Source organism: Mustelus asterias, chromosome 9 (genome assembly GCF_964213995.1).
Source record: "Mustelus asterias chromosome 9, sMusAst1.hap1.1, whole genome shotgun sequence".
Taxonomy (NCBI): Eukaryota; Metazoa; Chordata; class Chondrichthyes; order Carcharhiniformes; family Triakidae; genus Mustelus; species Mustelus asterias.
Genome location: NC_135809.1, coordinates 90,273,218 through 90,287,879, shown reverse-complemented (window position 1 = coordinate 90,287,879; position 14,662 = coordinate 90,273,218). Strand labels below are relative to the sequence as shown.

Here is a 14,662-nt window from a genome sequence, read left to right as displayed (position 1 = left end):
AGGCATGACAAACACACAACGGTGGTCCAGGCAGGACAAAGGCACAACTGAAGTCCACCACACGTATGCAGTTGCTTCTCAAGCTCCGAAACTCAGAGTTTGAGCTCTAGTAACTGGTGACAATCCCTGCATGCATGGTTAGCCAGGACACATGAGTTGTGACCTGCCAGGGTCGTCAATCCACTGGCCTGTAAGTCGGAGACCCTGATTGTTAAAACACTTATCAGTGAATCCAAAAAATCTACAAAACTGACATCTAAGGCGCTGAGGCACCGACCGTCAAAATTGTAAGAAACTGACCTCTGAAAGATCTAGATACTAAAAGTAACTGAAGTCATTGAAAATGATTCCTATTAATCTAAAAGACGATGGAAATTACCATCAAGTTAATTTCAATAGTGATGAACGAGAAATTTAATATAACAAACTAATACATTCCTGTTACCCAACAATCTGCTCCCACTGCCTTCAAAGTATTTGCTTGAAGGGCATCCCAGCTTCTGTGAAAAGACCATCTCTCTTCTCCTTTCATCCTCCAACACTCCAGGCTCCAGGGCTGTATCTGAAATCTAGGATTGCTCTCTCTGGTCTGTTGCATCATTATACAGGTTTCTTTCTTCTCCAGTTGAATGAGCTGCTGCAGCCAGCTTGCACCTCTCCTTTGAGTGGTGCAGGCGAGCTTGAATTGGCGCTAGCCTCAAATTCTGAGCTCGCAGCCACTCAGCAGTGCATTTGGTATTGGGCTGCATGTCATGGAAATGAGCGTCTTGTTTGCTTGTTATGTGCATTACTTTAAATGGCCACAGGCTAATCACGCATCATGACCCCAGTGTCCCTTATCAGGCCTAATCAAATTTATAGCCCATTCCGTGTTATATATTCAATCCATGTAATTTCTATTTGTTGAACAAATTCAACTTGGTCTTTCTGAAACATTCCCCATCTGATTTCTTTCTCTAACACTCTATAACACAATTCGGACTGTGCAATTCCCCTCTCGCCTGTGTAATGCATTCACTTTATGAGCCTAAAGAGAAAATGCTGGAAAATCTCGGCAGGTCTGTCCAAAGGGTCATCTGGACTTGAAACGTCAGCTCTTTTCCCTCCTTACAGATGCTGCCAGCCCTGCTGAGATTTTCCAGCATTTTCTCTCTTGGTTTCAGATTCCCATATTCGCAGTAATTTGCTTTTATTCACTTTCTGAGCCTGTTATGTGCTTCAACCATCGCACTCTATCCATGCAAAACATTCCATCCTGCGTAATAGTCTCTCCAGATACACTTTACAGACATAATACTGCTTCGCCAATATATTCTAGCGTGTCCAATTTTTATGCAACACTGTGTGTTATGGCAGATAATTTGCATTTTAATGCATACCAGGTTGTGTCATGTTCTCTCTGTGTACATTCCCCAGTCTGTTCAGCACTTTATGTTCCAAACTCTCCTCATTTCTGCTCCTTTGTAGGGTTGGACAGCACGGCTGGCGTGTTATCTGAGGGGCCCCTGTCTCTCTGCTATCTCTCAGTGACCATGCAGAGTACGGCTTCTGCTATCAGCAACTGACACCTCAGCAAGAAAAATCACCCTGGTTATTTTTCTTGCTTCAAATTCTGGTAAATTTGGAGCTGATGAGATGTCATGAACTATTCACTCCTATCTTGCTGAACAGTGTAGGTTCCTTCTTTGACTGTGACTCTGAAAGTGGAAGCTTCACAATGAAATGGAATAAACATGTTTACAGAGTAAATTCCGGCTCTCGGAAAGGCCACGTGCCGCAATGTGAAGTGCAGAATTGAGTGGTGTAAACTGGGAAAGTGTCAGAGCCAGTGGAGGCCAAATTGGATAGCCAAAAATCATCATTGAATCATAGAATCCTAATGCAGAAGGAGGCCATTCGGCCCATTAAGTCTGCACCAACCATAATCCCACCCAGGCCCTATCCCCATAACCCCATGCATTTACACTAGCTAGTCCCCCTGACACTAAGGGGCAATTTAGCATGACCAGTCCACCTAACCTGCACATTGTTGGACTGTGGGTGGAAACCAGAGCACCCAGAGGGAATGCATGCAGACATGGGGAGAATGTGCAAACTCCACACAGGCAGTGACCCAAGCCAGGAATTGAACCCGGGTCCCTGGCGTTGTGAGGCACCAGTGCCAACCATTGTGCCACCACGCTGCCCCTTGTGTACTGGGAATCGTGATGCCTGGTTAAGCTGCAATCAGTAGTTGAGATGAAGGTAGGTGGGACATGGGTGTCGCTGGCTGGCCAGCATTTATTGCCGATCCCTAGTTGCCCTTGAACTGAGTGGCTTGCTAGGCACTCAGAGGGCAGTTAAGAGTCAACCACATCACTGTGGCTCTGGAGTCACATGTAGGCCAGACCGGGTAAGGACAGCAGATTTCCTTCCCTGAAGGACATTAGTTTTAATGGCAATCTACAATAGTTTCATGGTCATCAGTAAATTCTTAATTCCAGATATTTTTTATTGAATTCAAATTCCACTATCTGTCGTGGCGGGTTTCGAATCTGAGCCCCTGGAACATTAGCTAAGTTTCTGGATTAATAGTCTAGCGATAATACCACTAGGCCATCGCCTCTCCTGGTGCTGCCTACTCATAGCCATGGTTTTTGTGTGAAGTCAGTGTTAAGTGTTCATGGATGTTAGGAGGGGGCCAAAAATCATAACATCCTATCTGTTCTTGAAGCTAGTCTGCACCTTTAAATGGAAGGTGCACAGTGCCTGGAACTGATGCTGGGACTCATGCAGGAAGTGAATGTGATCTGGGAAAGAGTAAAGGATGAAACCACAAAGGGGAGAAGGGATTCCAAGGTTTTCAGATGCTGCACTCAAGGGCTTGCTGGAAGAGGTGGAAATGAGGAGGGACATTCTGTGTCTGCAAGTCGCCAGAAGATCCTCTGGACACAAGTCTAAAGACAGTGGAAGCAGAGAGCCACGGTGGTCGATGCCAGGAGTTAAGCCTTGAGGACCTGGATATAGTGTCACAGATGTTTGGTGACCTTACACAAAGGGTCAAGTTCAGTAGGTGCATCACCAAATGTCGTATCCTAACGTTTTCACCATTACCCTCGACTCCGCGAGCAGTGAACTGCAGTGACCCCAGCACTGCTCCTTCTGTAACATCATTTCCCATCTTTGCCACTCTTTACTTCCCCTCTCTGCGTTTTGTCATGAAGACATCACGCAATCCATTCCACCACATCCTCACACACTTAGCACTGCTACAAGTCTCACACCTTACACACACAGCCAGCTATTTAACAGCCACAACACTTGAATAAATTGCACAGGACTCTTTGATAAACTTCCTTCTCCCGTGGTGTGCCCAGGCAGAGGAACGAAGCAGAGAGGGACAGGCACAGCTGCAAGTCCTAACCCTCCTTAAGAACACAATTTGCTTCTGTTAATCATAGGATGTGGGTTTTACTGGCAAGACCAGCATTCATTGCCTAATTGCCCCTGAGAAGGTGGATGAGACGACTCCCGGAACAGCTGCAGAGTACGCTGTGTAGGCGTGCCCACTGTGCCGTGAGGGAGGGAGTTCCAGAGTTTTGATCCAGTGGCAGTGAAGGAATGGTAATATAGGGCCCGATTCTCCCATCACAACCCGCAACTTTTCTGGCTGGTCGGGGTGGGAGATGCGCGTCGCCGGCCTTGTTCCGGGATTTGCGCATGCGCCGGGAACGCATACGCATCTCCCAGAGCCGGGGAACAGTCGCCAGTCAGACCAGACTGGAAACCGGCGGGAAGGCAGGTAAGTCATTTGAATCTGTTTTAAATGTATTTTAAATATGTTTTCAATGTAATTATCGGGAACTTACTGGTCCCGATTGAATCTCCCACGCCGACAGGAGTACTTCATTCTGGCGGGGTTCAGTAGTTACCCATGTACGGGGGAACTTGCGGGAGACCCCGCCAGAATGAAAGTGGGGCAATTGGGGCCCTCCAGTGGTTCGGGCGGCAGGGGTGGTGCCCCCTGGGCATGGGCACCCTGGCAGTGCCAGTCTGTGCCCCCAGCACTGCCCAAAGAGCGAAGTGTCTATGTCCAGGGGGCACCTTGGCACTGCCCATCAGGCAGCGGGCAGTGCCAAGGGGGCGGGGCCTATTGTGGGCAGGGCCTAGGGGCGATCGGTGGGGGGTGGGGAGTCCCGCTGCCACTCTGCAGACAGGATCGGTCTGGGATGGGGGGAGGGCAGCGATCGGGGTGGGTGGGTGGGGGTTGGTCTGCCAGGAGGGTGGGGGGGGGGCCTTCCTCCCGGGGGAGGGTCTGACCCTGGGGGTTGTCAGCGGGGGAGGGGAAATCGCCACTGCTGGGGGGGAAGGGCTGGACATTGGGGTTCTTCCGGGCTAGGGGCGAGGGGCGGGGCGGGATGGTTAGGGCTGGCCTGGGAATTATTGTGAGGGCCACGATCGGGTCCTGGGGGGTGCTGGAGGGGCAGCACTGGGGGGGGTCACGGGCTGGCCAATGATCAAGCTGGTCAGCAAATGGGAAGACTGACGGATCGGGTCCACTGCACATGCGCAGAGTTCCAGAGCTATCGGACTCCAGCGTGAATACGCTCCACCCTGCTGCGTTGTTAATGATATTCACGACTGGGCCCTCTGCAGTGCACAGAGTGCGGAGATTCGGGTGCGAAACTGAATTGACAGAATAGTCGGGATCTAGAACAGTTTTCCCACCAATTCAGTGCTTTTGGTAGAATCGTGGCCACAGTTTCAATTCAAGATGGCGTGTGGCTTGTTGGGAACTTACAGATGGTAATGTTCCCATGTGTCTGCTGCCCTCATTCCAGAGTGTGTGTACAGGTTGTTGGGGGGATAAAGCTGATTAAGGTGTGTGTGTGTGTGTGTGGGGGTGGGGGTTGGGGGGATGTGGTGGGGGGAGAAGGGGTATTTAGCGTATGTGTTTGGGGGGTGGACAGACAGGGGCATCGCTGATTCTTCTGTCACCAGGCAATATGGCGAGCTTGGCTGAAACTAACATAAGTACAGCTCCCTGAAGTTGGGGTTTTTCCGGGGATTTCATTGCTCCCAGCTTCCCAGAGATGGGGTTGTTCCAGTGACTTAGGGTGGCACGATGGTACAGTGGTTGGCACAGCTGCCTCACGGTGCCAGGGGCCCGGGTTCAGTTCCGGCCTTGGGTGGCTCTCCATGTGGAGTTTGCGCGTTCTCCTGACTGCTTGTGTTTCCTCCGGGTGCTCTGGTTTCCTCCCGCAGTCCGGGGATGTGCGGGTTGGGTGGATTGGCCATGCTAAGTTGCCCCTTAGTGTCCCAGGATGTGTGGGTTAGGGGGATTAGCGGGGTAAATATGTGGGGTTACGGGGATAGGGCCTTTGTTGGACGCTCTGTTGAAAAGTTGGTGCAGGCTTGATGGGCCAAATGGTCTCCTTCTGCACTGTATGGATTCTATGGTTCTATGAAAATAAGGGTTTTAAAAATAGATTTTCATATTTATATGTTTATATGTTAATCTATGATATGTAAATTTTAATAATTATATACAGAATGTTACTATGCTGCTTTATTAAGTGTTTTGTTTTTATTGGCATCTGGGGATAGTTAGTTTGTTTGAAAGTATTAAAATAGGGTCAGGTTAGATTCTTGCTGTTTTATCTATACAGTGGTTCAGCACTCCCTCTGCTGGCCTTTCTATTACATGCAAAACTCAATAACTAATGCTGCATCAGCCTGTGGCCTCTTTGGGTGAGATTGCCAATACATGTTGTGGTGAACCATAGATGGTTACCACTATGGGTACTTGTACATATGTTACTCTTGTTACTGTTGGGGTTAGGGTTTGGATGTTCCACCTGTTATTATTGTTTATGTGGTACACTCCGTTCGGCTCCGCCTTCTTACAGGAGTATAAAGGTCACTGCTACTTCCTAGTAGCCCTTAGTCTGGGATAATATTGTTAAGTAGTGTGCTCCAATCTTGTTGTGAATAAAAGCCTTTATTTCCGGGTACGTCCTAGCCTCCCGTGTGAATCAATCGCGCATCACATGCTAACAGGGGAAATTTTATGTTGTGTGCTCAAGACTATTTAGTCAATGCCTTACCAACCAGTAGTCAAGAAATCGATCAGCTTGTCATTTTTAGCTAGATTTAAAGCTCATGCCAAAAGATTGAAGGCCAATGTTTGACCTGCTCCCTATGGTGAGATTTCTGTCTAAGCAGCATTCACCTGGATTGCCACAGGTTAAAGTCACGTGTGTTCCTCTGTCTCTTCCTACAGCTGTGTACAGTGGTCTGTCCACCAGCATCTTCCTCGCTCTCCTAGGAATTATCTGTCTGATTGGAATTGCGAAGGAGTCACAATACTTGCTTAGTGTGGTGAGTGGCACATTGTTTGGAATATATCACACAAGGTATTTATCGGTGGTCATTATTCAGATAACAACGAGCAAATAGACTGTGTTTGAGGTCACCATCAGGCAGACAAACACAGCTCGGTGTGTCAAGCAGTGATCTGACTTTTGTGTGTGGGGCGGGCGCAGTCTGTCTTTCTTGGTCAGTCTTCTTTCTTTGTCCCTCAGCTCATGTAGTTGCTATATTGCTGGTGTATTCTCTCAGTGGCACTATGTGTCCCAGCTCAGGTGTGTGCCCGACCTTGAAATGCCAAAAGGTTGTTAGTCACTTGCTAAGAGGCTGAACAATTCAGAAATAAACTTAATAAATAAATAAATGGTTCAAGACCCATTCCCAAAACCTAAACTACCTCAAAAGAAGGCCGGCTGTTCATGAAGAGGCAGGAGACAAGACCTGGAAAGGCGCTAAGCTGACAAAAGCAAGCCGCATGAATAAGTAAAAATGAAAGAACAAACCTGAAGTATGTTTAATGTAGTCACGTGCCACTGCTCAACAAGTTAAGCCCCAGGAATCATATTCAAATGAATTTATCATAGAATTGTTATGACGCATTTGGAGGCTATTTGGCCCATCATGTCAGTGCCAGCTCTCCAACTGAGCATCATGGCTTAATGCCATTCCCTGCCTTTTCCCCGTACCCCTGCACATTGTTTCTATTCAAGTAATTTTGAATGCCTCAATTGAACCGGCCTCCACCACACTTCCAGGCAGTGCATTCCAGTTCCAAACCACCCATTGTGTGAACCACTCGTTTATCCACTACTAAATATGTGCTTTCTCTGGCGTATACACAGCTGATGAAAAGAGCCCAAAGTATTTCTTACGTACGAATCCAAAAGAACCATTAAACCTGGAAAATTGATCAAAAACCAAAATAAGATCCCAAGGTCTGTGTTATTTCCACCACACCCCTCTTAAACATCCATTTTCTTTCTTTACTTCCATTGGGTAAAAAATACCAAATGTCACTTCAGAGAATCCAGGACCAAATTATACGATGTGCAAGTTTTTTCCAAAATGCAGCTCAAGTGAACTGCAGTCTTCGGGAGAGTGCCGGGGGTAAAATATAATTAACCTTAAAGCAACGTGTTAACACTTGTTGAAATTCCCCAACTGTGAGTGAAACACTGGTGGAGCAGTGCTGGATTCATATAAAAGATTGAAAAACAAAAGAGAAAGGGTCCCCAGGAGTTGGAGCTGTCAACCTCACTGTGTCATTGATGCAACAATTCAATCACCTTCCACTAAGGAGCAGCAAAAGCCTGCTGACTGACTGTGTATCCCGCGTTTACCAGTGCTAATTGAGGGCAAGAGTTCCTGTTAGTTTGTGTTTGTTTTTCCTGCAGAATTTGTCCCGAATCAGCCAAAGCAGCATGATGCTTCCATGGTGTTTTGCGCTCATTTTTAAAAAAACATTGCACCAAAAGCGAGGCTTACCCACTAAAATGCAATGGCCCAGGGCCGAATTCGTTACTATTGGGGGTTTCCACTAATTGTCCTCATTTGCAGGCATTTGGGAAGGTTCTCAGAACAAAACTGATTCTGTTAGGCACAAGGACACCCTTTTAAAATCTCCTAGATTTCATAATTTACTAAGAAATTTGAATTTTATTTCCAATGAATTGTTATGCTGTCCTCAACCTGGATGAGAAAACTTTGAATCAAACAGACAATAATAATCCTGGGATTATAATTCAATAAACCATTCATTCAGTTCAGTTTACGGTAAAATAACTCATTGGAGCCACACTGGCCTCTGTATGGGACACAGGGCAACAGAGAACAGAAATCCATGGAGACAGTTCTTTTCGTAGTGTGACCAACCCTCAGTCAGGGATGGCTGGAAAAGACAAGGCGTAATGGAGGGAAACAAGGTAGGAATGTAGAGGCGTTCGGAAGGCATTCCAGAACTTAGAACCGAGGCAACTGGACACGATTACCAAAGGTGGAGTGATGCTCAAGAGGCCAGAATGAGAAATAATCTTTAGGGACTCAGCCGGTTTAAGTGTAATATTATTAATACTTGAGCTTTGTCAAACTTAGCCAACTTCAGTTTGCAGAGTGCAGCATCTTAACAACAGTGACCTTAGGGAAGTGCAGAATGCAAAAGGCCACTGCAGTCAATCTGACAGCTGCAAGGTGAGTAAAACACACCCAGCAAGATGCAAATAGGAAAATATTCTCAACCTCCTCATTCACTTTCACCACCCAAATACCCATCAGGTTTGCTCCTGAACTCACTGACACTGTCTGGGTCCACTGTCTCTCTGGCCAGTTAATCACACACACTGGGGATGACCTTACTAAAAAAATTCAAAGTCCAGGACAGGCGGGAAAACAGGAGAGTTTCTCACCCATTTTTTGGGCAAGTTCAAATCAGGAATTTTATGCACTTAGTGCATTAAAAAATGGGCTAAACCGTTCCACGCCTGTAGGGGAAGGGGGTGGGACTTAAATTGCCAGCCAGCCTGCTGTAACAGCAGAGGGAGCTGTTGCGCATGTGCAGACCTCTGTGGCTGCATATGCACAATTGCAACAGCAGAGGGCTGACAGGTCTGAGAGTGACATCTGTTAGAGCTCTGCTGCTTCAGCTGGACTCAACCCAGCACCCCCCCCCAACCCCAAGCTAGCGCGGGGGTTCATGACAGATCACGAGCCGCACACCACTCGGAAATATTACTCCCGCCCCCTGCCATCCGGACTGATCGCTTCCTCCCCCACTGATCTCCTGCAGAGTGACAGTGGCCCATCCCTCCTCCCTCATTGATCACCTGCAGAATGGCAGTGGGGCCTACTCTGACCCCCACCGAACACGATGCAGAGTAGCAGCGGGGCCCCCTTCCTGAACCAATCAACCTGCCTAGGTCTGGCCCTGCCCCTTCAGGCTTGCCCCCTCCAGGCCCCACCCCTGGCACTGCCCAGTAGGCAATGCCAAGTTGCCTGGTGGGCAGTGCCAAGGTACCAGGCTGGCACTGCCCAAGGAGCACCCCCAACCTTGCCCTCGACCTCCCTGGGGGGGCCTCAGTGGCTTCCGGTTCTACTGGCGAGGCCATCATAACTGTTCCCTGTTCGTGGGGTCCAGATGTTTTCCTCGCCAGAGAGAACCTCTCCCGACAAGGCCACAAAGGCGAGCGAACCCGGACGATTGAGTCCCGGGCTCATTAAATCAATGTAAGATAAGAAATTGAAATAGTTAAATAAATTACTTAGCCTCTTGCCGGAAATGGGTGAGGGGCTGATCGTGCCAGATATCCGGTGCCGGTAAGATCGCGAGAGGCGAGAAATTGGATGTGAACCTGATTTTTGGCTTTTGCGCGATTTTACTGGCTCACCCCACCCATCGATGGGCAGGGCGAGCTGGTAAAATCACAGACAACATCTTTGTGAAGCAACTGAACTCTTCCAGTTTGTTCTCAGGTCTCGAGTCTGTGACATTCTTGTAGAGGTTGAAGATTATTTCTATCCCTGGCCTCTTGAACATCACTCCACCTTTAGTAATCACGTTCAGTTGCCTCGGCTCTAAATTCTGGAATTCCTTCCCCACCCCTCTACCTTCCTACCTTGTTTTCCTCCATTATGCCTCATCTTTTCCATTCATGCTCGATCTGAGGGTAGGTCACACGACGAACAGTCTTTCTCCTCGGATTTCTGTTCTCTGCTGCCCTCACTCTGTCCCATTGAGAGGTCAGTCTACATTCTGATATTATCAATCCATACCATTTGGAGCTTCCTTGTGCATGTTTTCCAAGTGTTTTGCCTTGCATTCCCTCTTGTTCTAAACACCACTCCTGTTTGCATCATGTGTCCAAAATATGTGAGCTTCCTTGATATCACTGCCTCAAACGTGTTCCTCTTAACATCAGCTTCCTTCAGCACCCACTCCTTACAACCTACCTCTTGCCAAATGTTTAGTCATCTGCTTCAGCTGTAATGTTATTCCTGCACACCCACCCCCCACACCCCACCAACAAACCTCACACCCCCAGGAAGGGTTGACAGGCAGGGGGGCATAAAATCAGGCACCATGATGGTGGCACCATGCCCATTGCTCTGCCACTGGGATTTTACCCATCACGGGAAAGGCGGGGGGGGGGGGGGGGGGGCAAGTAACCTGTGGGCGAATTGGGTATCTTTAGTGGCCAATTAAGTATCTTCTCCCACTGCCACTGTGATTTTACCCTTGGCACTGGTTGCCAGGACCAAGTGTCATGCTGGCCTTGTTGCCAGCTAGGGTGTGGGGTGACAGCTGTTCGGACATCCTATGCCCAGTGGAGACTCTTGCCCCAAGGTAAGTCCCACCCTGCACGACACAACCCGCCCAACAAACATAGCCCCCACCCTCCCCAAATACCCTCCTTGAACCTGGCAAAATCCCATACAGTCCAGATCCATCACCTCTTTTTGGGGACTGCCTGTAGTAGCCACTGTTCCTGGGGGTGCTGCTGGGATTAGAGAGGTACCAGCCATTTTCCCAGTGTACGGATGTTAAAAGGTGAGGTTTAGTGCAATTCCAGGAAGCTGTAAATCAAGGCTTTTACTACAGTGTTTAAAAGCACTCATCATGTGATCCTCTGTTAAGCCGCCCAGCCATTTCCAGTCTGCAGAATTAAACTGAGAAAGGTTTACGACTGGGAGGAAAAGGCCGAGGCAAAACCTTCTGTCGATATTCAGGAATTGAAGCTATACGGAATGATGTTCAACAACAACAACTCGAACCTTTCATGGCTGGCCGCTCTCGGAGGCAGGACTTCCTCCACAATGAAGTGGAAGTCTCGCCCTGGGTTAATGAACAGACCGGCAGCCATTACATCCTGGCGGCACTTCCTGGCCAAGCAGAGACTATTCAGCCAGGTGTGTGGGGCCAGTGTAAAATTCTAGCCCTAATACCTTTTTATGTGTCTTATGTTATTTTATAATACTCCTGTGAAGTGCTGTGGAGGTATAATTCCATGAAAGGTTCTAGTTGTTGTTGTTGAACATCATTCCGTATAGCTTCAAATCCTGAATATCGACAGAAGGTTTTGCGTCGGCCTTTTCCTCCCATAAGTAAACATTCCTTAGTTTAATTCTGCAGCCTGGAAATGGCTGTGTGGCTTAACAGAGGATCACATGACGACATTTTTAAACACTGTAGTAAAACCCTTGATTTACAGCTTCCTGGAATTGCACTAAACCTCACCTTTTAGCATCTGTAACTGGGAAAAAAAATAGAACGTCAATAATATGGACCATCAGCACAGTGCTGCAATAAAGAGTCATTTAAAAGGCAGCAATAATGCAGAGGAGTCTGGAGCTTCTGTTTACTAAGCAATATTGCAGAGACAGAGAAAAGCCTGGTTTGCTCACCAGTTGACAGAATCAGAGAATCTCTACAGTGCAGAAGGAGGCCATTCAGCCCATTGATCCTGCACCAACAACAATCCCACCCGAGATCCTATCCCCGTAACCTCACGTTATTTACCCTGCTAATCCCCCTGACACTAAGGATCAATTTACTATATCAAATCAACCTAATCCACACATCTTTGGAGTGTGGGAGGAAACCGGAGCACCCAGAGGAAACCCACGCAGACACAGGGAGAATGTGCCAATTTCACACAGTTACCCGAGGCCAGAATTGAACCTGCGTCCCTGGCACTGTTAGGCAGCAGTATTAGCCACTGTGCCACCATGCCACCCCATTGCAAGGGGAGAGATAGAATGAATGGGGCTGCTGCCTCTGCCAATCCCCTCCACTTAACACCAACGTAGCAGCTTCTGGAGAATATAATTAAAAGGGTCAAAGCTGTGTCAAAAACCTCCAGAAAAACACAATATTTTAGGAAAAGAGACATCAGGCCTGAAGAAACTTGCTATGGGAAACCGTCAATGATATTATAAAAAGCAAGCATCCCCCACCATTTCTGCTCATTTTTCAATTCTTAATGTTGGAACAGGTGAAACAGCAAGAGAGGCTTACCAAAATAGATTATTGCCATAATAGAAGGGGACTGCTTCAAGTCAGTAGACTGGTCAATATTTAAAAACTCTGCGACCAGCCTGAACCAGTACGCCACTGCAGTAACTGACTTCATTGTTAAATGTATGGAAGACTGTGTGCCAAGGAAGCAAATCCGTGTGTTTCCCTACCGGAAACCATGGATGAACAGGTATATCCATTGCTTGCTGAAGTCCAAGTCTGAGGCGTTCAAGTCAGGCGACCCTGACCTATACAAGAAAGCCAGGTATGACCTACGGAGATCCATCCATGCCAAAAGACAAAACCGGACTAAGCTAGAGTTCCAGGATAGCCACACGGACTCCCACCAACTATGACAAGGTCTACAAGACATAGCAGGTTGCAAGATGAAGGCATGTAAAATTGCCGGCACCAATGCACCCTCCCTGAGGAGCTCAACGCATTCTATACCCATTTTGAGCAAGAGGTCAGCGAGAGAACACCCCCACCCTGGAAGCCTCAGATGAACCTGTATCCGAGGTCACCATATCAGATGTCAGAGCAGCCTTCTCAAAAGTCAACCCACGGAAAGTGACTGGCCCGGATGGGGTACCCGGAAGAGTACTCAGATCCTGTGCAGACCAGCTGGCAGGGTATTCGCAGACATCTTTAACCTCTCTTCGCACCAATCAGGTGATGAAGGAGCAGCGCTCCGAAAGCTCGTGATTCCAAATAAACCTGTTGGACTTTAACCTGGTGTTGTGAGACTTCTTACTGTGCCCACCCCAGTCCAACGCCGGCATCTCCACATCCATAGCCGGGGAAGAGGCTCTCAAACCAACTCTCAACTCTCAAACCAACACCAATTTCTGACTAATCAACTATTTCTACACAATTAGTAAACAAAGTGCTGCCAGAATGTTAAACTTGATTGAGTCAGGTACTGGGCTGCAGGGTGACCTGGAAGAATAAGATAACTAGAAATCATTCACTAAACCCCACAGCAGATCATCTCTTTCCACAGTGGAATCATGTCAAAGAAATAAGAGATTAATTTCTGGCATCACACACGGTGCATTGGTACAAAACGCACTAACCATGGTCATACATTGCATTTGAGAAACTGTGCAGGAATTTGTGGGTCTGAGTGGTTTTTCAGAGGGTTATTTATCCAAAATGATTGCAGCTTTAAGAAATGGCATAGCTCTGGCACTTATTAGATTGGTACCTTGGTTTACCACAAGGTTTACCAGTCTTTCTAACCACATTGGTGATTGAGCAGCTAATTGCTGATTGTCATTTCCACTATTAGGCTTTGCCATGACTTTGACATGCAGGCTGGAATCTAACCACTGTTCACACCAGCGGGATTTTCCCATCCCACTGCAGTGAATGGAGATTTGGCTGGCTGCCAAATTCTCTGACCTCACTGCAGCGTGAGCATGTCGTAACTGGGCGGTGAGATCTACTATGTTCTATGTTCTATTTTCTGGGTTCAATGGTAATATAAAGTTATGAAAGATGCAGCAAACAACATTATTTCTGAGACTGTGTGGGAGATTTACTGTAAGATGTCTGGCAACCATTTGATACTTACTAAGCATTGCCATACGATTCCAAAGGAATGTTCAAATGTCATTCTAGGTGTCAGAAGGGCATTTTGCTCCAATCCATTTTAGTACAAGGGTGTCATAAACTAAGGCTGCAGAAGGTACCATGGACTTTTAGACTCATTCTTCTGCTCTGCATCCAAATAAAAGTGGCATAGATGATTGGTTTAAAATGGGGAACTTGGTAAAGCTCTCTATGATAGAGGCATTATTCTACATTATTCACCACTGTTGGGCTGGCTCTTGTAGAGAATGTACCTAAGACATCAAAGAGATCTTAAATTGTTTAAATTAAACTTTACCTTTATGCTTATTTAAAAAGTGAACCTTGCTGAGATAAAAGATAGCTGCTACAGGCCACATGATTTACAGTTTCTGTAAATTTCCAACAACAGGACAAAAGCTCAAGCTTCATTCTTCTGAAATTTCACACCTCATCATGAGGGTAAATCACAATCCAACAAAACCAAGGACCAGCAGATGATTTGTCTCCCCAGCCTGGTCCTATAACAAATGGAGCACCATCGAAACTCATTGTACCTATAGAGGCACCAGAAGCCACCATCCATCTTCTAAGGTGAACAATGGATTTTGACGAGCGGTGTAGAAAATGCTTGTTAACCTGCAACTGACTCATTAATGAGCAACATCACATGACCTAAGCTTCTGGCCTTTGGAAAGTTTTAATATTACATTTCTAGACTCACAACTCTGTCTG

The 14,662-nt window shown here is 47.1% G+C and overlaps 1 protein-coding gene across 1 annotated transcript in view; it reads left to right on the top strand.

Annotated features, from left to right (window-relative positions):
- Positions 1 to 14,662, top strand: part of LOC144498808 (tetraspanin-32-like) — a 73,364-nt gene that overhangs the window by 17,530 nt on the left and 41,172 nt on the right. The window contains exon 3 of the mRNA XM_078220505.1: positions 6,263 to 6,360. Coding sequence (XP_078076631.1) covers positions 6,263 to 6,360 — 98 coding nt within the window. The remainder of the gene's footprint in view (positions 1 to 6,262; positions 6,361 to 14,662) is intronic.